The sequence below is a fragment of the Melanotaenia boesemani genome, chromosome 5 (genome assembly GCF_017639745.1).
Source record: "Melanotaenia boesemani isolate fMelBoe1 chromosome 5, fMelBoe1.pri, whole genome shotgun sequence".
NCBI classification, from domain to species: domain Eukaryota; kingdom Metazoa; phylum Chordata; class Actinopteri; order Atheriniformes; family Melanotaeniidae; genus Melanotaenia; species Melanotaenia boesemani.
In genome coordinates, this window is record NC_055686.1 from 8366607 (window position 1) to 8389174 (window position 22568).

At 36.9% G+C, this 22568-nt stretch overlaps 1 protein-coding gene and 2 long non-coding RNA genes across 3 annotated transcripts in view; 1 reads left to right on the forward strand and 2 right to left on the reverse strand.

The window, feature by feature from the left end:
• The window catches only part of LOC121640220, a 56689-nt gene that overhangs the window by 1736 nt on the left and 32385 nt on the right, over window positions 1–22568 (forward strand). The window contains exon 2 of the long non-coding RNA XR_006010405.1: window positions 7671–7674. This is a non-coding gene — a long non-coding RNA (uncharacterized LOC121640220). The remainder of the gene's footprint in view (window positions 1–7670; window positions 7675–22568) is intronic.
• Window positions 1–22568, reverse strand: part of LOC121640165 (myelin-oligodendrocyte glycoprotein-like) — a 123208-nt gene that overhangs the window by 84 nt on the left and 100556 nt on the right. The window contains exons 6-7 of the mRNA XM_041985862.1: window positions 1717–1738; window positions 1393–1460 (exon numbers count right to left, since the gene is read on the reverse strand). Of these exons, the coding sequence (XP_041841796.1) occupies window positions 1403–1460; window positions 1717–1738 (80 nt within the window). The 3' untranslated portion in view covers window positions 1393–1402. The remainder of the gene's footprint in view (window positions 1–1392; window positions 1461–1716; window positions 1739–22568) is intronic.
• On the reverse strand, window positions 17162–17584 carry LOC121640239. The gene is made up of 3 exons (XR_006010423.1): window positions 17536–17584; window positions 17400–17468; window positions 17162–17321 (listed from the first exon to the last, which is right to left on the reverse strand). It is a non-coding gene; the product is annotated as an uncharacterized LOC121640239 (long non-coding RNA).

Below are 22568 nucleotides of genomic sequence, written 5' to 3' on the forward strand. Positions count from 1 at the left end.
TCTAAGGCCTCGTCCACGTTTGCAGGATTATTTTTCTGCATTTGCATCTTTCGTCCACATGTAAACACAGTTTTGCTAAACTGCAAACAAACTTTTCAGAAAACACCGTCCATGGTGAAGATTTTCACATGATCCATCTGTGTGTTTAAGTGTGACAGAATAACCAACATCTCTGCTTCAGAGTCAGAGCGTCCACCTCCACTGTGTCCTTGTTCACATGGCAACAGCAGACCGTAGCAAAGATGGTGCTGGCTGTAATCATGCTAGCACTGTAATATACTGAAGAACAAAAGCTCACAAAACCAGATTTAACAGAAATATTTCTTTTTATTTCTCATCTGATTGGCCATCATGGCTTCAAGAGATGGAGCCAAATCTCCATCTTCTGGTTGGTGTTCTGGTGGAGTTTCAGTGTTTCTTGTCTCGATGTGGACAGAGACTTTTATGTAAATAAACACCATAAGGATGTGTTTTATAAAATAAGTGTGTGTGTGTCAGCTTTAGTTGTTGAAAACATTAGACTGAACAGCAGAATAAAAGGAGAATAAAATGTGAGTCTGGTCCAGATCAGTCTGACACACACCAGAAGAAGAAAAAACTACTTCCTGTCTAGAAAGATGTAGCCACAGCAGATCAAGTTGTTCATGTTAATCTCAGAAACCTGCGTTCAGCTGAGTGATGTGTAGATTTGATCCTATTTTAACACAGAATGAGTTTTTTCTAAAAGAGCTGAAGTGGTCGTTATCAGTAAATTATAATTAGGGATTTTCAGAAGATTAAACCAGAGCAGGTTTGCTGTTCACTAATTACACTGCATGTAAACAACATGACGCACATTTTATTTCCTTTTTACTCTTTTATATGTTAAAACCAACAATGACAGAGAGATGAAGGTTCCTTCTCTGTGTCAACAAGCCGTCACTCTCACAGTCGTGGGTCAGATTATTGATTGATTAGTGATTAGATCTTTGAATTTGTGTCCGAGTGTGAAAACAAAGTTTTGTGTTCTGTGATTATTTTACATTTTACTAAATGAAAACTATCAGATTTTTCCAGTTAAACATTCGTCATTAATACAAGATTAATTTCATGTTTCTGACTCTTTTCTTTAACAATGACTCTGAATTACTGATTTACAAGACTGATCTATAAACATGTAACTTGGTTCATTTATTGTACGTTGGTGTCATTTAACACTTATTTTGTTTGTTTTTCTGCTACTACAACAAATCTTACTATTATCACTTCTTGTTAAAAGACTCTTGTGTTGAACTGATCTATTAAAACTTAATCTATAGAAACTAATGAACACATTTAATTCTGTTTAACTTCATCTGAAAGTGTAGAAGGAAAGAATCTGCTGGAAATGAAAGAAGAGAAATTATGACTTACGTAAATAATACTAAACCAGCAATGAGAACAATGAGAACAGCAGCGACAAGAAAGACCAATGACAAGTCCTGCAAAACAGAGAAAAAATATTAGAAAACAGAAGAAAAAGACAACATTAATTTTAATTGATATGTTAATAAAAACAACAATAATATACAAATAAAACTTTAACTCAGAGTAATTATAATCTAATCAATAATATAACTGGAAGTTTTTTAACCTGTAACTCACTAAACTTGATTCCTGCTGGTGGAGAGAAAATATATTAAACTGTAAATATTATACTCTTTATTTTTCTGTTAACAGTTGAGAGACGTTGTTTACCGATTGGAGTGAGATGAAGGTTAGTCAGAATCCTGATTCCTGATTGCCGGTTAAAGATAAAAAATGATTTATGGAAAGAAGAAAACAAAACCAAACACTTGACAAGGAAAACTGAATTAAAGACAAAACATTCAATCCCCCAAAAACATAAAACAAAGTCAGAACTTAAACAAGAGACAACCAGAAATAAAACCATGGCAGGTAAAAGTTGCTCAACACATATTTTGTTGACCTGGCCCGAATTAAAAAGCCATGATGGTTTATAAAAGTTTTCATTTTCTAATCTTCTTGCTTCGAGTTGCACTGACAACATTAAACTATGAAGAACTCAAATATGAGATTTACTGAAGATCAAACAAAAATCTACCTTTCTTGTTTAGATCTTCATCCTTCAACTCTGTAAGAGAAAATAACAGGACTAAATATTCAGGTCATACATGTATAAATACATGTTAACATGTTTCTCCACACAAAGAAAATATAAACTGAATTGGGATAAAATGTGTTTCAGTGTAAACATTTTATAAACATGTTTCTTTTTGTTAAATCTGTTCATCAGTACTCACCAACATTCAGATTGATGTTTCTTTTTTCACCGGACAGTTGAGTTTAGGAACAAAACAGGTTGTAAATTCCTGCATCTTCTTCAGTTACTTTACTTAAGTTTGAGGGAAATGTTTCCATGAAAATCATTTCATCATGGAAGAGAGAGTTTCTCGCCTTTAAAAAACCTCTGATTTGATCCTTATTATCATCTCCAGAACTTCGATATACGTGCGACGTAGTTTTGTTCCATCTCCACTACTCACAGTCAGAGATGTTACATCAACGGAGGTTTCAAGTAGCATGGTAGAACCACATCCTGACCCGCCTCTGCTGTAACTGGCTCAGGTGAGACGATCACGTTCAGACACGTCCTGTAAGAAACAAACATTTAGATGAGAACTTTGGTTTCCTAAAACCATCTAAAGTCAAGATTGACTGGAGCAGCTGCTTGCTTCATCAGAAACATGTAAAGTGATGTTTTGTGTAGTTTGGAAAGTTAAGGACTTCAGTTTGTTTCTAGCAGCAATAAGTTAGTTCTGTGTAATAAGATGATTTAATCAAAACCCTGTGAGCCATTAGACAAAGCAGCTGATGTAAATCACTACTTTACAGCTTTACAGTGTTTTAGTTTCTATTTAATGCACATCGGTTTAACCTTATTTATTCTGTCTGAATCTTATTTACCCACATTGTCTTTTTACATGTAACTTTGTCTTTTACCGTGTCTTTTAAATAACCTGACACTGTTTCCATAGTAATGCTCATTTTATTGTATATTGTTATGCAGTGACAATAAAGATATTCTATTATTCTATTCTACTCTATTCAGATCAGTAGCTGCTTCAGGATGGATATAACTTTCTGAAAAGATGATGCAGCCACCCCTGGGTTGGCCTTCATTTTGGCTCTTATACTGTCACATATAAAAGAGTCAATCTGACATGTCTCCTCTCCTCATCTACAACTTTATGTAACTGTAACAATGATAGCATCACTTCTTTACTGGATCCCAGTACATATCAGCCAATCTCCACCATAATATCAAAGTATCTGAGGGGGTCTGAATGTGTCAGAGCAAAATTTTTCCTCTTTTTTTCTTATTGGTCAGTGGTTGTTTGGGGGAATTTCGCCCCCTAGTGAACATTTGTTGTAACTGCATGACGTTGTCCAGTGGTTTGATCCACTTGACTGAAGTGCAGTGTGAAAGCAAACCAAACCAATGGAAGATGCAAAGTTTTTAGGAATTCAAGTTATTGAACAGAGTCCTCCAGACTATCCTGGTGTGGTTTTGTCCTCATCTCCTCTGCAGCAGCAGCTCTTTCTAACAGCCCTCTAACACTGTCATGCTCCAACCTGAGCTTACCTGGACGTCTTTACTCTGCTTACAGCTTATTACCTGTACCAAGTACTTTGCTTGCTGAAAGTAGAAACTGTGATCACATGTTGTACATTTACATTTTAATATTTGGACAATATTTTGGAAACTCACCGACACTGAGACCAGATGTAACAACTCTTCTCCACTGAGCCGACCTGAAAGGAGCAGTTGTATCTTCCAGAGTCGGAGAGTGTTAAAGAGGAAAGTTGGAGTGACAGATTTCCTTTATGGAGACCTTCAGAGAACAGAGACGTGCGTCCTTCAAACCTCTCCTTTTGTTCTCCAGGAATGTCTTTTCCATCTTTACGAATGTGTACAACATCACTCTGCTGAGTCCATTTCACTGTGTTGTCTGTTGCATCCTGCTGGGGCTCGAGGTGACACTGTAGAACGATGCTGGAGCCGCAGAATGATACTACCGGCTCAGAGGAGCAAAATATCTCAGTTCAGCTGGAGAAAGAAAACAAATAGTTCATAGAAATTCAGACAAACTCTTTCTAGCACTCCATAATACACTTATAATCAGTCTTTACTTTTGTTCTTTGATTTAGAGAAAAATAAAACAAAAAAAAAAACCCGAATATGTTTAAACTGTAGTTAACATATTTAGTTTAAACGATTGTGCTAAATTATGATGGAAGAGACTTCAGTCTGCAACAATAATGAAAATATATAAGTTATTACAACAATAAATCTGAAGATAAAAATTAACAAATATCTTAAAGAATTACTTAAATGAGCAAAATTAAAGAAACAACAGGATCAAATATTTTTTCCCTGACATGAATAAAACGTGTTCATCATTACAAACATTTTTGTTCATTCTGGTGATTTTTTTATGTCCTCAGTCTGTCCGTCATTTTGTCTGTGAGTGCATATGACACGATTCTTTGTAAGAACATCTCTTTTCACCAGTTTAAAGTTTTAATTAACTTTTTATCCAGAAAATGAGACTCAAACATCACAGACTGCATCATTACTTTTTGTAACAGCTATTAGATTTAAAATGTGGGTTTAATGTGACTTACTGGGACATTTTTGTCCTAAAACATGAGGACAACAACAACAGTGGCTTTAAGTAATCAAGCTGCCATTTTAAAGGGTTAAAAACTGTATAATTCTATGAATGTTTGTAGTTTTAAGCAGTGCTGAAGGAATTTTAGACATTCATGCCCCCAAAAAAGCAAAGAAGATATTAATCTGTCAGTTCTTCAGAAGTGGACATTTCTGTCCATTTTTAATTAAGAGGATAGTAAATTAAACGGATGCCTGAGGATTAATAGAGAGAATTTACTTTGGAAATAAGAAAACTGTAATATAAAATATGGAAATTTCTTTGTGGGGGCGGCCAAGAGGACAAAGGAGTTTAACTTAAGGAACCAAAATGGCAGCTGCCCTGACGTCACATCTTCGTTACATGTATTATCCCCAAGTATTTCCCAAGTTCCTGGGTGTGCACGTTACAGAGGACCTCTCCTGGAGCATCAACACCACATCACTGACCAAGAAAGCCAACCAGCACCTCTACTGTCACCACAACCTGAGGAAAGCTAGAGCCCCGCCCCCATCATGTGCACCTTGTACAGAGGCACCATGGAGAGCGTCCTGACCAGCAGCATCACCATGTGGTACAGCACCTGCTCCACGTCCTGCAGGAAGACCCTCCAACATATCATGATAGCATCTAAGAAGATTGTCGGTGCCTCTCTTCCCTCACTGCAAAACATCTACACCTCTCGCCTCAACCCTTAAAGCCCTTCTGCATGGTGAGATTAGACTGGATAAACTTATTGTTGCTCCATTGTTTACTTGTGGTGAACCAGCTGGTTTCAGTCCTGGTCAATGAATGAGACAATTTTTCTTCTTTTTTCTTATTGGTCAGTGGTTGTTTTGGGGACACACCCTGGACTCTGACAGCCCCCATCAACACTTGAACTTTTTACACCCTCAGGAACAAGCACACAACAACTTTAATAACTTTCACCAGACTGTAATTTGCATGTCTATTTATTATCACGTTTAATTTACTAAGTGATAGTAGTTGTGTTGTTTGTTTTGTAAAAAATGGTGCACGTCTGGTAACTGGTGGAATATGCTGCTGTGTCCTCTGTCAGAAGGAGACTCACATCCAGAGACTGACTTCTATATAGAGCGGTTTTTAATCACCATACAACGGTGGCATTACAGAGATTATGGTGTAGATTCTAAAAGGATAAAAAGCATTTAAAGAAACATAAATACAAATTAACATATTTACGTCAATATAAAAACAGCCATATTGTAATGAAATTACAGCGCTACACTGTCATGTAAATAAGCTGCATTGATGTTCCAAAGGCGGAATATAAAATGAAGAATGAGCCCACAAGTCGCCACTAGATGGCACTCCAAGACCAGACATGCAACCACATAACAAGGAGTAACGCGTTACTGTCACCGTAGCAATGACATATTTCAGGAGACATTAAATGGAGGAAATGTTACTACATATTAATGCAAGCAGAAATTACGAACATATGGTTTATTATGTTTCTCTGTTGGTCCCTCTACATGCTGCAGAACTGACAATAAAGGTGACTTGACTTTTATAGATAACAAAAAAATATTCTGTGTTTTAAGTTATAACAAACTTATAACAAACGTTATCCGGTAGCAGCATTAGCTTCTGTACATTTAGCATTTAGCTTATAGCTAGTATAACTGATGGGCCCGAGTTACTTCCTGGTTAAAAACCTGTTTTAAAAACGTTGGGAAAGCTACGATGTGTGTTGTGTTTCATGCTCTAACTATAAGACTTTTCAGCCGTATAAAAGTAATAAAATTATTTTCTTTTTTTCTCCGTTAAAATGGAAGCAACATGTTTTATATATTAAGTCAGATGACAAATAAAAAACACTTCCTGGATAAAAAACCTCTTCACACAAGGAGGAGTCAGGGATTTCGACATGATGGAAAAATTCTAACCCAGTTTATCTGGTTACAGAACAACATTTACAGCATCTGCAGCAGTTTGAGAAAATAAAGTTATAACTTGAAATTTAATATTTTCTATTTGTTGCTGAGACTTTAGCAGAAAGCAGAATTACTGAATAATTTAACAGAAGAATCCCACAAAAACTAAATAAGCTCGTCCCTGTCTCTAATGATCCACTTTATTAAAACACAGCTTCACTTTGACTATTTATGTATTATTTGTTTAGTCCTTTGTATCTGACGTGTTTTGGGGCCAAAACGAAAGATGGAGAAGATGCCACATTAAAAAAGAAAAGACTACTTGGGTCTAACAGGGAGATATTTTCTAACTTACCTGTAACTTGTTCCGTGACTGACAGCAGACTGTAGCATCCAGTCCAAAAAAGCAGCTTAAACATCATCATTTCAAACCGCTAAAAGAGCAGATTTCATCCGCTGTTCAACAAAGAAACGCAGTCCAGCAGTTTTCACACCGTCCGACACCGAGAACAGTTCCTGAATGTTATACTTTCACTTTGACTTTGTGTGTGTGTGTGTGTGTGTGTGTATGTGTGTGTGTGTGTGTGTGTGTGTGTGTGTGTGTGTGTGTGTGGTGTGTGTGTGTGTGTGTGTGTGTTTTACTTGTCCGTTTAACATTATTGTCCTTTTTGTTTCATACATTTATTTGTATTTATTCTGTACAAATACAGCTGTATCATCTTTCCTCTGAGGTAAATTTGGAAATTACAGTGTGTGTATGTTAAATTATGTCATGTTTATTTGTCCATGAGTACTGGATGAATCACTAATGTGTAATGAAGTGTCTAATTTGCAAATATATTCTCACCATAAACAGATAGGTATCCACACACTGTGCATGAAAGGGTGGAGGGTGGATGGGGTGTAAAATTATGTTTTAGGAGAAATTAACACCTGATTACACATTTTGCCAAATCTTCAGGAACTTTGCTCATCTGCTTTTTAACATGAGTCACTTCAGTCCATTTTTTTTTGACTAACTGGTCCTAACCAGTTCATTAATGCACACCTTGCTTTAATGTCCCACAAGACATTTCAGTAAGGTTGACGTTTGGACTTTAGATCAACATCTTGGCCGTTTTTCAATATACCTACTTGTTTGTAGCTACTTGTGAAACGTCATCAATTCAGACTCTATAGCAAACCGTTTTAACATTTAATAGCTAAACTTGACAATCAGGAATTAACATTCTGTGTGACTGTGTGTGTTTGTTTTTTGGAGGACTTCATGTCTCCATAGAGGAAACATCCAGAATCCAGGGACTGATAGAGATGCAGACAGATATCTTCTCAGAGTCGTGCTGGACTTTAGCATGAAGCAACTCTCCAGAGTTTTCTTTCAGAACAACACAGATTGAATATCTTAACTTAGATGTTGTAGTTCTTTCTGCAGTACATTACAGAACTGTAAGCTGCTTCCTGACATTTAATATTAGAATCAGACCTGAGTAACTCTTTATATTAGATTATTTTTCCTTCTCAGCCTGATGGTTCTTTTATTCAGAAGTAAAGCTGTTAATTAAGCTTATTTTTATCAAAGCACATGAAAGAAAAAAGCTATAATTTCTGAAAATAACTTCTTTGTTTTGTGTTTTAGGTGCACAGGATGTACAAGGTGGGCAGCAAGACGACAACCAGGAAGAGGAGCCTTTAAATGAGTCGAGCTAAGACAACATTTAAACATTCGTTTGATGTGTTACTCAGCCACTCAGTGGAAAGAAATTAGTTTTTTTTTTCATTATTTGTCACTTCTTTGTCCACATTTTTCTGTGTAGTGACTTTTAGTCATTAAATCAGTTAGTGTTTCCCATTTTAACATTGATCAAACTACAAAGTCTGAACATTATATTAATAATAATATTTACTAAATCTAAAACACTTTCATGTTACTGAGGTAGTTCCATCTTTTTAGTCAACATCTACAGTAGCTGATATTCCTCTCTTACATTTCTGCCCTGTTTACCTCTTCAGTCTGCTAGCTATTAACCAGTTTACAGGTTTATTGCCACTGGACTGGAGTAAACTAAGAGATACTCAGCTGGTTCTGTAGATGGACATTTACTAAAAAAGACTAAAATCGACATCTTGTGTTTATCACTGAGATCCATGTAAAAATAATCTTGATCTAATGTTTCCAGCGTGTTATCAGCCAGCCTGAAGAACAGTGTCCTCCATACCAGAAGCAGCTGTATTAGATGGCAAGACCAAAGTCTCTGATGTCTTTCTCATGTGAACATACAGCAGCTTCTTCATAAAGCAGCTCACACACGTCCTACAATCATGAGGTGTAAGTTTAAAAACACTCCAGGATGACTACTGGTTTCTACTGTTATGTTTTCTAGTTTAACTTAAACTTAGACCTGATGCTTGATAAGGTTCAGGATAGTAAAACTACATGTTAAGATTGGACAAAAGGTCTTTATTTATTTTTTAGTTTACAATAAGTATTCAAGTTAATAAGATGTATTAGAAAATGAGATGGAAATATACTATTTAAAGTTTAACTTTGACAAAAACTGAGATCAAAGCATCAGTTTGTGAATCCAGTGGAGAAAGACTGAGCTGTTTTTATTAAGGGTTCTATGAAAATGTCAGACTGTCTTATTTTTACATGCACAGAAATACGTTACTGTGAAGGAAACACTGCCTTAAAAACAGCTTTTTCTTATGATTTTACATTGAAAGGATAAAAATGGCAGCTTCATAAAACACAGCTTGGTCTCCACTTTTTTATATTAACTCAGTAGTTTTGGACTAATTTTATATGTTAGTGTTATTGACAGTAAGAAGGAAAAAGTAAAATAAATAAATAGATAAACAAGATAACGGGCTTGCTGTGCAGATCATGTGAATTAAATGTAATCCAGATGTATTTTTTTAACATTGTTATGTGGTTGCAGTGGCTCAGCTGGTACAGCAGGTTGTCCAGTGACTGGAAATTTGCTGTTCAAATCCCAGTAATCTGTTTTTGTGTCCATGAGCAAGACATTTCACCCTCCTTGTTTCCAGTGTCGGTGTTACTGGTGTATGAATGTTTTGGTGGTGGTTGGAGAGGCTGGAGTACACATGTAGCTTACCATCACCAGGTGTCAATGAGGAGTGGATGAATAATGGATCCAATGTAAAGAGCTTTGTGAGCTGTCAGTAATAAAGCAAAATATAAATATAATCCATTAATATTATTGTGTATTATTGTGCTTCATCAGCAGTGTGTAAAGTCAGACAGTTTTCTAAGCTGTGAATCATCTCTAAAAAATGTGATTTCTTTTTAAATAAAAATCTTTTTCCTCAGTTTATTTTTTGTTTCTATTTATTTACTGAATTACAGTCAAGCTTTGATACAGATACTTATCTCCTCCTCAGCATTTGTTTAGACCTGTTTGTGTGTAGGTGTAGGAAGGGAGGGAGGCGACCACTCCCCCATCAGGACAGCAGTGGGTCCTGCAAGACCAGGAAGGGATTAGAGAACACGACCCCTCTACAACCATACTGAGACAGTAAAATGTTGTTTCCACTCATTTTATTTATTCTAAAGCTGGTTTATAGTCGAGCATCAGTTTATTTCCTCGTTCATACCTTTAACCAGAGACTGTTGAGCACATGATCTTTAATGCTGTAGAGAAAACTGGTTTTGGATTTGCTTTGCTTCATAAACTCATTTATAATAAAGATTAAACTGTTCCCTGAACAAACATCATAACATTTAACTAAAACGTTTGTCTTGTTGGGAAGATTGTACCACTTGTTTTTACTGGCACTGTTACTGCTCCAGTCATTAAACTGGTCTGTTCAGGAATGAGGACATAAAGTAAACACTGCAGCTGTCTTCAGCCTCACCGCAGGTTCACTAAAACTGACATTGTTTACAGTTTCTACTTATATGACCATCAGAATCTCCTCAGTGGAAAAATGGGAGGCTTGTCTATTTACTATGACCTCATCCTGCACAGGTGTGTGTTGGAGATGCTTCACATGTAAACAGGTTGTAAAAGACTCATAATCTTTGATAACAGTAAAGAACATAAAGCAAAGGTTGTCACAACATCAACTTAACTCTTCTTTGTTACATGTTTGCCCTCCGGTTAAAAGCTTGTGGAATGAAGTGTGACAGGTTTGCAAGCACAATGAAAAAGGTGAGCTGCAGGTGGTGCATGCTGTTTCCACATTCAGGTGCTTTCCTCTCATCATATCTTTAGACTAAAGGCAGCGTAGCTAAATAATTACTGTCAGGGACAAAGAACAATCTGAGTTAGTGAACCTGAAAACACCTTTGTGTTTGCACCAGAGCAGTCAGATTAGGCTAAGTGGCTAATGATAAAGCTAAATCTAAACATGCTTTGTCTGTGTTCTTTACACTGAAGTGTCTTTGTAATAAGTTAATGTAGACTAATCACATTTTAATGACATAAATTTTTACCCTAAAAGCTAGCTTTTTTTTTTTTACTTGTCCTGTCCAGCATCATAGCAGCAAAATGATAATCTGGTTGCTGTATCGTGCTGAACAAATTTGCTCTGCCAAGGGGAGGCCTATGGGTAAGGCTCCTCTTGATAATGTGATTAATTTATTTATTTATTTACTTTGAATCATGGAATCTATGTAATCTTGCTGAACCTGACCGGAGGGGACAGAAAAAGATGGAAAATAGCAAAAAGAGCAAAAGGGAAAGAAGAAAGGAGACAAAAAGATCACAGACAGAAGGAAACGACCCTTCAATCCACACCATCACCAGACAACAAACTGTTACACCTGTACATGAACACACCAGAAAATTTCCTACAACTTTTACAAAAACAGAAATGGCAGAGGAGAGCCCCAGCAAGAGCCCCCCACGGTCCCGGGGCACAGGTCCCAGTGGGCCAAGATCAGCAGCCGCCGGCCCCACCAGGGACCGGCCACCCAGGGCAGCCCAGGCGAAGGGCCCAGGTCCCCAGCAGCCCAGAGGCGGCCGCCCCACCCCCCAAAGGCAGAGGGCCCGCAACATGCCTAGGAGGACCAGGCGCCTCCAGACAGCCACCCGGCGTAGGCCAGCACAACCCGGGAACCAGGGTGCCATCAACCCCCTCCCCCCACCTACTCCAATCTGCACCCCATATAACCTCACACTCACACCCTCCCCTGTGCCATACCCACAAGCACTCACCATCACACAGTCACACATAACCCACCCACCATGCCCCGTGGGGGACACCCCAGGCAGACACCCCAGGCAAACCAGAGGACAGCAAGCCCCAAGTACCCCCCTTTGACCCAACACCCACAGAGCCAACAGCCAACCAGCGCACCAGCCCTGCCACAGGATGCATCCAAGGAGACCACTTTATTTAAATGACTTTTAGTGAAAAACTGAATAAAATAATCACAAACAGTAATATTGTAAACTCAAGCTCTAGTCATGTCTGGAACAATGCATTTCATTGCATTTTTATTTCAAACAGCAGAAAAAGAAATAGAAACAATCACTGGACCGAAATGAACAGTCCTAAAGTTGAAGTGTGATTTTAAGTATTTTAACAAACAGCTCCAACTGTTCTCTGATTAAGAGTCAACATGTCAGAGTGATTTTAACTTTTTTTAAATGTGTTATTTACACTCTTTATTTATAGGCTTTAATGTCTGACAGTAAGCCAGGGTGGTATCTGCCAGTAGCAGCTTTACAGGTTTCATTTTCAGTCCGGTCCTGAAGCAGAGGTGAGCTCTCCTGCTCTGACTGCAGCTGTGAGGTCTAATGGACGGGGAGGGGCAGGTGCGCTGCTCTTTCAGAAGAAGTAAACGTAGTTTCACATCACGGTAAGCAAGTAAACATTTTTCTTTCAGTTTTATTCTGTAAAGGTTCTTTCATGTGTTTTTACCCTTTTTCCACTTGCAGTATCTATAAATACAGAAGATGAGTATGATGTTGTAGAGGATGAAGAGCAGAATGTCACAAATCAGCCTGAACCGAGATATGAGAGTAGTGATGTGAAGATCAAGCTGAGATTTGGCTAGGAAAAAGCAAAAGGATTAATTAGTTTGATGCCATCACAGAATAACTTATTCCAGGTACATATTAGTAAAGTTACATTTATTTTTTCTCCGCTGTTACGACCCAAGTCAGGGGTATGACTGGGCGCAACACAAAATAACGTCGGGACGGCTGTAAAAACGTGAACACAGCACATTTTATTGGCACAAACTTGAAACAGAATAAAACCTGGAACATTGTTATGTTCAGCATGTAGACGTGAGTGGTTCCTCCATCTTTGGTTGCTCAACACAGTCATGGTGGAACCATCTTCCACAGGCATCACATGAGATCTGTTTGTGAAAATATCTCAACACTTGTATTAAAATATAAAGATCATCATATCTTCAACAATATTGACCGGAGGAATGATGTTGTTTAAGCTAATGCTTTCGTGCTGGCACATCTCATGTTCTTGTTTTGTGTCACTGCTTGACCTGAATCAATGCAGATTTAGCTTTTGTGACTTTCCTTTAGGTTTAAGATGTGGCCTAATGGACTGAGTGCATCTAATGCAATGGCTGTTTTTTTCATGACTTTGTAACTTAAGACACTATTTTTCTGGATAATGCAATTCCATTACATTTACGTCTCTTATTAAAAATTTTCTTGTTATCTGTATTCTGCCCCAAGTTTTGATCAGAAGATGAGGAAGATGCAAAGTCAGACAACTTTTCAGAGTGATGCTTTAACTTCAAAATGTGGTTGGGTATTTACACCTGGCTGAAATCCAGTTACAATGCAAGCTTGACCACTTATCTGTTGTGCAATGTATTTTAGCAAGTCCTCATTAATATGTCAATATATTAATGTCATTTACACAATACATAGTCCAATATCCTTAAACTAGTCAAAGGACTTCTGTACTACAACATTTAAAACATAATAACATAAATATCTGTTTTGTTTAAGGATATTTTTTATATAATTCTCCTATTTGTTTTTCACCTTTTTAAAATTGTAGGACAATATAAGTATTCTTATATTATTAATCACTTTTGAATATAATCTTACTGTTCACATTTTGCCTGAGATGGAAGATTAATCACCAAAAAGTGAAATGAAACAGTTATATTTTATCTTGTTTTTCACATCCCAGCTCTGAGGGGATTACAAATACAGTACAGACAAGGTGACAAGTGATGTCCATAAACAGTGGAATGATGAACATGATCAAGTAATTAAGAAATAAACATGGTGTACCCAACAGAAGTTAAGACCCCAAATTTACTTTCTAGAAGATGAAGCACACAGCTGGATATTCTAATGTAAATTTGGCAGGGCGGTGTGGCTCAGTGGGTAGAGCGGTCATCTTCTAATTTGAGGGTTGCAGGTTCGATCCTCCGCCTGTCGAGCTCATGTCGAGCTGTCCCTGAGAAAGACACTGAACCCCAACTTGGGTCGTGGTCGAGCACCTTGCATGGCAGCTTCCACCATCAGTGTTTGAGTGTGTGTGTGAATGGTTGAATGTGAATGTGTACAGTAAAGCGAAATATAAATACAGACCATTTGCTTAATTGTGAACACTACTTTTTCAATAGTATGAGTTTTCTTAATGTTAATGTGTTCTGATTTAGAATAGGAGTTATTTCACCATTCTTTGATTTTATTTGTTGTAAATAAAAAGCCTAATTAGATATCCATATTCATTGTATATTAATATAATATATACATTAATATACAACAGAGGTTTGTGTATTATTTTGAAACGGGGTAATGATGACCACACCAGTTTTATTTGCAGCACAATCTCAGCAAAGACAACCAGTGCACTCATGAATATGTTTTCATTTACTGGGTGTTGCATAACTTGGCCGACTCTCTGAGAAGAGTCGTGGTAATCTGCCGACGCAAAGCTGACACAACCTTTTGGGGAAGTAGAAAACGTGACTGGCTCATTTCCTAAGAATTTATCTACAAACTGACTGAAAAGAAATACAGTCACTTACTAACACTTATAATGATTATCAATTAATTTTATGCACCATACTGTGTGTGTACTTGAATAAAAGGTGTAATCTTTTACGAACCACAATGGTAAAAACACCACAGAACATGCTGTCTGGTTGGTGGAGATAGGACACTGTGTCACATGTACCATTTTCTCCTCATGAGTGCCCTAATATAGTTAAAACATCCAGGGTAATGTGTAAAAAACTAACAGTTCCTTAAAACATTGTAAGTTATTAAAGACAATCAGGAGGACAATGATAAAATTAAGATACTGTTTTTAAAACTATAAAAATGTAATTTGTTTGGCAAATGTAAAAGCTACATGATTTGGAAAATTTCAAAGGATCTCAGATGATCTCTGCATTATACATTAATGTCACATCTGTAGCAATATATGACAATTGTGTTATATTACAACTAAAGCTATAATTACAGTTTACCTTGATGCATCCTGGCACCTTTTTAACTTGGCAGCAGTTTCTCCAAGTGGATCCACATGTCTTGTTCTGTGATGGATATATTACCTGTACTCAACAACAACAACAACAACAAAAGACACTATAATTTAGAAGATATTTTATATAATTTACAAGTTCTTTTTCAGATACAGAACATTACTGTCATGCCTGCTCCCTCCTCTTGGGTGAGCGCCGCATCTCCTGAATACAGATAACCGGTTACAGCACTACACTACCCAGAAACCCTCTGCTACAGCCTTCTTGGAGACACCTGCCTCCGATCATCATCATCAGTCTGCGCCTGGTCATCTGCCTTTATACTCCCTGCACAGACTGCTATGTTGTGTAGTATTCTTTATTCTGCTCTTGATTCACACTAGTCATTGTTGTGCTTAGAGGCTTTGCTTTATTAAATAAAAATTCTTACCTGCTCTTGTTTCCGGCTTCTCTCTGGATTCGCCTGACAAGTACATATATTTTTCAAAGACAAAGGATTTATATCATAATATAAATCCTTTGTCTTTGAAAAATATATGTAACATGTCAGTTAATATGAAAAATGCCCAATAAAACACTTAGAACCAGAACCCAGTGATGGTTAATTTACAACTCCAAAAAACAACTGATATTTTGTGGGGTCCCAATTAATCAAGGTGTATAAATAAGCTTAGAGTTGCAACCATCCACATCAAATTAAAGTTGCAGGAATATATTACAGGAAAATCAGTAAGTAACCCTGAATTGTGGAACGTTTTCCGTTCCATACTGATGCATACGTATCAACATCACGAGCCTTCTTTTTTTTTTACATCCCCTTCCGCCTTCTTCTCTAAGGAGGATTTCCATAACAGAACATTAGTGCCGTGCGCCATCTGGTGGACAAACCAATCAACATATTACTGCAACACAATATGTTACAGTCACAGTGGAACCTGTCGGTGTGTGGGGTGTATTAGGGTGCAAATTAAGTATAAGTCCTCAAAGTTAATGTGGTGGAAGCAGGAAAAATGGGCAAGTGTAAGAGTTGAGTGACTTTGACAAGGGCCAGATTGTGATGTCTAGACGACTGGGTCAGAGCATCTCCCAGACTGCAGGTCTTGTTGGGTGTTCCTGGTCTGCAGGGGTCAGTACCTACCAGGGACATGGACACCCAAGTCTCACTGATGATGAGGCTGATCTACTGTTTATTAAATGTTTAAATTCTATTGGTACTTTGTAAAAGATTAAAGTTAGTTTTAATCTTTGTTAAAATGGTTTAAAATGAGAAATGTTGTCCATTGGTCTCTATGAAGACAAACATTCAGTGGCTATGGTAGTGATATCACACCTAGACTGTAAAGGTTGTTGAATATGTGTAAAAAACTCTCTCCACCTTCTTCTCACAACCACAGTTTTCACTCATTTTACATATTCTTATCACTAAATGATGGACACATTTGTGCTCTTTCAGATGGTATAAATATGGAAGCAAAGAGAAACACAAACTGGTGTGTGAGCTGCAGAGTGACACGAGTGCCAACAAACTGCTGCACTGACTCGTGTCCACAGTGTTAGGCAGGTGGTCATAATGTTATGCCTGATTGGTGTATGTATACACACTCATTGGCCATTTGTAGCCTACACTTGCGTAAATGTAATACATTTACAGTGTTATGACAGTTTATGACATTTTATGTCCCCAGTCTAGGTGTGATATCACTACATTTTATGTCATAAACTGTAAATTCATTGTAAATTAATTGTAATTAGTTGGTGTATGTACATCTTTTTCACACTGCAAAACAGATGTTATTTCAGTTATAGGTTTACAATTTGAAGTCAGTTGCTGTACCTTTGGAACTAAACAGCATTGTATGCACACTTCTTTTATTTGACTGAATATAAGTAGCAGTGACGTGCGGTGAAGTTTGTGGTTGGTGAGGCACTGATTTATAATTGTAATGTTACCAGGGGGCTGTGTAACGTAATGTAAATCCAATAAAAAAACAACCTAAAGTTTAAGTCAATTTATTTATCAAATACAATGAGGGACCATACCCTTATTCTCCTCCTGTCGTCCAACTCGGAACCAGTTTACTCCCACCTGAACTATATCCGTACAACACAAAGGTGGAGGATCCACTTAGGTAATCCAAATGACCCAAACAAACAAAGAAAAAGATTAAACAGTTAGTCTGCTCTTACAGTTATCACAACCTGAAAAGACAACTCCGACCAGGAACGGAGTAACTTGAAAAAACAAGTCTCAAAAGGACAGCAGGTAACGGTACCCGACAACTGCAAAAAAAGAAATACAAAATTACTGCAACCAAAACACTTTAATTCAGTCTCAAACACACAATAATAACAACATACCTGCAGCGTTGAATTCCCTTGCTCAGTCAAATACTTATTTCAAGGACCAACATCACTCAGATCCCAACCCTGCATTACAAACTACATTTAAAAACTCATCCACAATATAAAAATAAACATGTAAAAACATATTTACCTGATTGCTGCTAAAATCAACCTGCACGAAAACTGACGTGACCCAGCCATGTCCTGGCAACTCAACAGGAAACTGGCACTCCCTGGTACGGTACCACTTCTCCTTTAATAGAGGAACAGCCCCAAGGGCAGAGCAACGGTGCCACCTGCTACGAACTGGAAAGAGCATCTTATTTCAATATTTATTCAACAGCATGCAACTGGTAATGCGAAGAAAAGAGGGTCAGCATTGGCAAACACCTGGAGACTCGGGCTCTTAAAATCACCAACCAAGTTCGTAACCTGGGAGTGTTGATAGACTCAGACCTGACTTTCAGCAGCCATATCAAAGCTGTCACTAAGAAGCTTTTTACCAGCTCAGAAACATCAACAGAATTAAAAGTTTAGTCTCCCAGAAAGACCAAGAGAAACTCATCCATGCATTCATCTCCAGTAGGCTGGATTACTGTAATGGTCTTTTAACAGGACTTCCTAAAAAGAGCATTAAACATCTGCAGCTCATCCAAAACGCTGCTGCTAGAGTTTTAACCAGGACTAAGAGATCTGAACACATCACACCAGTTTTGAAATCTTTACACTGGCTTCCAGACAGTCACAGAATAGATTTTAAAACCCTTCTGATCATTTACAAATCCCAGAATGGTTTAGGCCCAGAATACATCTGTGATATGTTCAGAGAATATAAACCTAGCAGAGCTCTTAGGTCCAAAGACTCTGGTCAACTAGTCCAGACCAGAGTCCAGACTAAACATGGAGAAGCAGCATTTAGCTGTTATGCTGCAAACAAGTGGAACAAACTGCCAGTGGAGATTAAACTTTCACTAAATATAGACATTTTTAAATCCAGGTTAAAAACATTTCTTTTCTCATGCACCTATGCATGAAATCTGCATGTTAACTTTTTAACTTATCTTGCTTTTAATCATTTTAATGTAATTTATTATTTTATTGTGATTATGTGTTGATGCCTTTTACTATTTCTAAATATCTGTAATGTCTTTGTTTTATGTAAAGCACTTTGAATTGTCCTGTACATGAAATGTGCTATACAAATAAACTGCCTTGCCTTACTGGCTGTCCTAAAAGTCGCTAGAAATCGCTAAATGACATCATCTAATGTGAATAATAGCCTGGTACATGGAGGCTGCTGTGGAGAGAAATGTCATGGGAAAGGCAAAAATGGACGAAAAGACAGGTTTAAAAAGGCAAAACTAATAAAAAAAAACAAATTCTTTGGTTAATATTTTCTTTTATTGTAGTTTAATTTTATTAAGTGTAGGATGCTTTCTAATTAGGAGGCTGCAACATTTAAAACACTTGTTTTCTCCACACTCTTCATTAATAGACATTAATATCTGACGGTAAGCCAGCGCGAGATCATCCTGCAGCAGGTTTGAACGTTTCATTTTCAGCCTGGTCATGAAACAGGTGATCATCTCCTGCTCTGAATGCAGCTGCTGCTGCTGCCAGAAGCCTCTTCTGGTTGCTTTTGGACAGGAGAGGGGCCTGCGCAGCAGCACCCACTCCTCATTGAGAAGAATAAACTACTTTCATATATGTCAGTCTACAAAAGTCTCCAATACTGAAAAAGTCGCTAGATTTGTCGCTACTCGCTTTAAAAAAACAAACAAAAAGAAGTGCGCCCCCTTGAGGTGAGGCAGAGTACTGTTTGACTCACCTGCTGACTTTTCTCTGCACTTTATTGTACGATAAACGGGAATATTTCTCTCACAAATACATTAAATACATTACACAGACTGTAGAGAGTCATGGTGTATAACAAATATATCTGTAAAGTTCATATTGGCGATATGCTGAGGAACAGAAAACGTGTCATACAACCCAGTTTGTATTGGATGGTACAGTCAGAGCTGAGGCACAGCTCACCCGTATCTCCACCGGGGTTTCTGCACTGGATTTGATCGGGAAACACTCAAATTTGGCCATTTTTACTTAATAAACTGTCAAAAACGCGTTAGTGTCATACTGAAAATGCATTTTTAACACAGATCAGTGGAAATATTAATATTTATTGTATGTTTTTTTCTTTATCATGCCTCACCTGCCTCCCCTGACTGCACCTCACTGGCTTCAGGATGTGTAAGGTTGTATCAAAACAATGCATTTAAATTATGTTAATAATATACAATGACAGTGACGATGATAATAACGATGACGGTTAATAGAAAATTTCTCCCCAAGCTCACCCTGCTTCCATGCTTCAGGCCCCAAAACCCAACACAGGTGAGGTACCCATTAATGAAGATAACACACCCACAGTGCCACCCACAATCACCGGTGACGTCACCACGCATGTGCACACATACATTATATGGGAAAAGAAATAACCCGACATATGGCTCCTACAGGCACCTACAAGGACTTGTCCTCTCTCCCTTCCCGGCTCCATGGTTCCAGGATATTCTGTCTACTCCAAAGTACCGTAAGACTATTCCTCCTGGTTTCCGTGTTTAAATAAAGTCTGTTTAATCCATCTCCTGTCTCCAAGGGGTCCATACGTAACAGTAAATCTTTGAACATGTCCAAATTTAATTATTTATAAATACAGATGTTAGATTAATATTAGGGTATTATTTTAGTATTAATGTCATATAGATTATAATTATAGCAAAAATGTAAATAATAAATTTGTGTTTGAAATAGATAATTATAATTTAAAATGTGTGTATGTGTGATTATTGCAAAACCCAAGTAAACATAGGTAAATAATAAAACACTTGTGCTGGTACATGTGCTAATAATGCCATGATTTAAAAGGAAAAAATAAAAAACATTTTAATGTTACATGTTTGATTTAGACAAAAATGACTCTTATCGCTATCCGTAAGGAACTTTACCATTAAATAACTGGAAAACTACAAAATCAAAGTGTTTCATATTATTTGTGCAAGTAGCTGATAAATGAATAATCCATAAAAACAAGTTTCGTGGACGACTTATGAAAGAAATCTATTTTATTCCACTACAAAGTTAGTCAAAATTAGATGAAAATGCAAAATATTACAATCTGTAAGGGAGTTTGGTAATGGATTACTGGAAAACTACACATTAGAAGTGTTTCATAATAATATATTATTAGTATTAAGTCTAGCAGTACAGGTTTTGTGGACTATTTATTAAAGAAATGTTTTAATGTACTTTAGAATTAGATGAAAATGCTTCTTTTTGCTATCTGTTAGGATTTTGATACCAAATTCCTCCAAAAGTTGACAGTAAAAGTACTTCATAGTATTTGTGCAAGTAGTCAATGAAGTATTGAGTACAGCAGTAGGTTTTATAAACTACTTATGGAGGAAATTAATTTAATTCCACTTTAAAGTTAGACAACAATGCTTCTTTTAGCTAGCTGTAAAGAACTTTGACAGTGAATTACTCCAAAACTGCAAAGTAAAAGTGTTTCATATTAGTTGTATAAGAAATTTGAACGTCTTGTTTGTTTTAAATATTTTAAATAATTTAAACATGGACCCATGAACCAGTCAAAGAAGAATTTCTGTCACCACTTGGGACAGACAATAAACATCTGTCTGTCTGTCTGATATAAAAGATACTAAATCCAGCAGAACAGGTTTTGTAAACTTTTTATTGAAGAAACTGTTTTTATTGTTCTTTACATTCAGACAAAAAATGTTTCTTATTGCTTATTATCTTATTATGTGAAAGGAACTTTGGTATTGAAATACTGAAAAACTACACAGTAAAAGTAGTTGATAATATTTGTGCAAGTTCTGGGAGCCATAAATATTAAGAATGTTAAATGTTGTATTTTCTGTTTATTGGATTGTTATTACAGTGATTATGGTTTAGGTTGGTCACATGGTTATGGGCGGTGGTTCTCTAGTTTAATTAAGAAACCTGTGATGTGTGTGTGTGTGTTTTGGTCTGATAGAGAGAGGGTGTGTGGGTCGCCTTATTCTTTGTTGACCGCCACCTTAGTTAATCGCTGTGATTTATTTATTTGCCTTTGGATTAAGTCAGTACACGTTGTATTAAGTTACATTTATTATTTTGTAATAAAGTTATAAAACGTATAATTTTGGATCTTAGCAGATTTTTTATATGAGCGTCGGACAAAGAGGAAAGGCCCAACGTCAGCCTCTTTTTTGGTGGTTTTTGAAGTCATTACACAAGTAATATATGAAGTACTGAGTCCAGTAGCACATGTTGAGCTACGTATAGAAGTTTTATTTCTTTTTTATCATTATTATTATTGTTTGTTTTACAGTTTTTCTCAGTTTCTTTGGTGCATTTCACACATCAGATTTAACGTTTGCACAGCAGTTAGTTTCAAAACAATTAGTGCAAACTGCAGAACCTTGTGCACAACCTGCAAATGTGTCATTTGCTAAAAGTAGATAGTTCATTCCTTAAAATCAAGTATTTATGTCAATGAAACTGTCAGAGCCATCAAAATGAAAACTCCTATCACCATCGAGTATGAACTAGGTACTCACATGACTTAGTCATGTTTTCATTATGACAGTCTAATCTCTTAAGTGTTTTTAATTACAAAAAAGTCAGATGTCAGAGACACTAAAATGACCAAGACAGCACTACATAGATGTGCAGCCATTTGAAAACTGTAGTAAAGTTACACATTTCTGTTAGTATTGTAACTGAATACATGACAGAGAATACATTATTATTTTCTCACATTTTCACTTCATACAATGTTTGCCATCTTACAGTAATGTGTTCACAGCATCATGCAAAAAAAGCTCTTCAGTCATTATACGACAAACTTACAGTAAGCGAAGTAGTAACTTGGTAGAGTGGTGCACAACTGTAAACAATATACTAACAGTACATACATGTACAGTAAATTATATGTAAATACAGTACATATTACTCTACCGTATGTTACTGAACATGCTAAATCACTCACATATTTTCATCGCCACCATATTTGGTTGTCATCCCTTGCGCTGCAGTAAGGAAAGTATCTCCTTAAGCGATGAATCTCTGCAGGACTCTGCTGTGACCTCATTGCATCCTGCATCCATGGCTACTTGG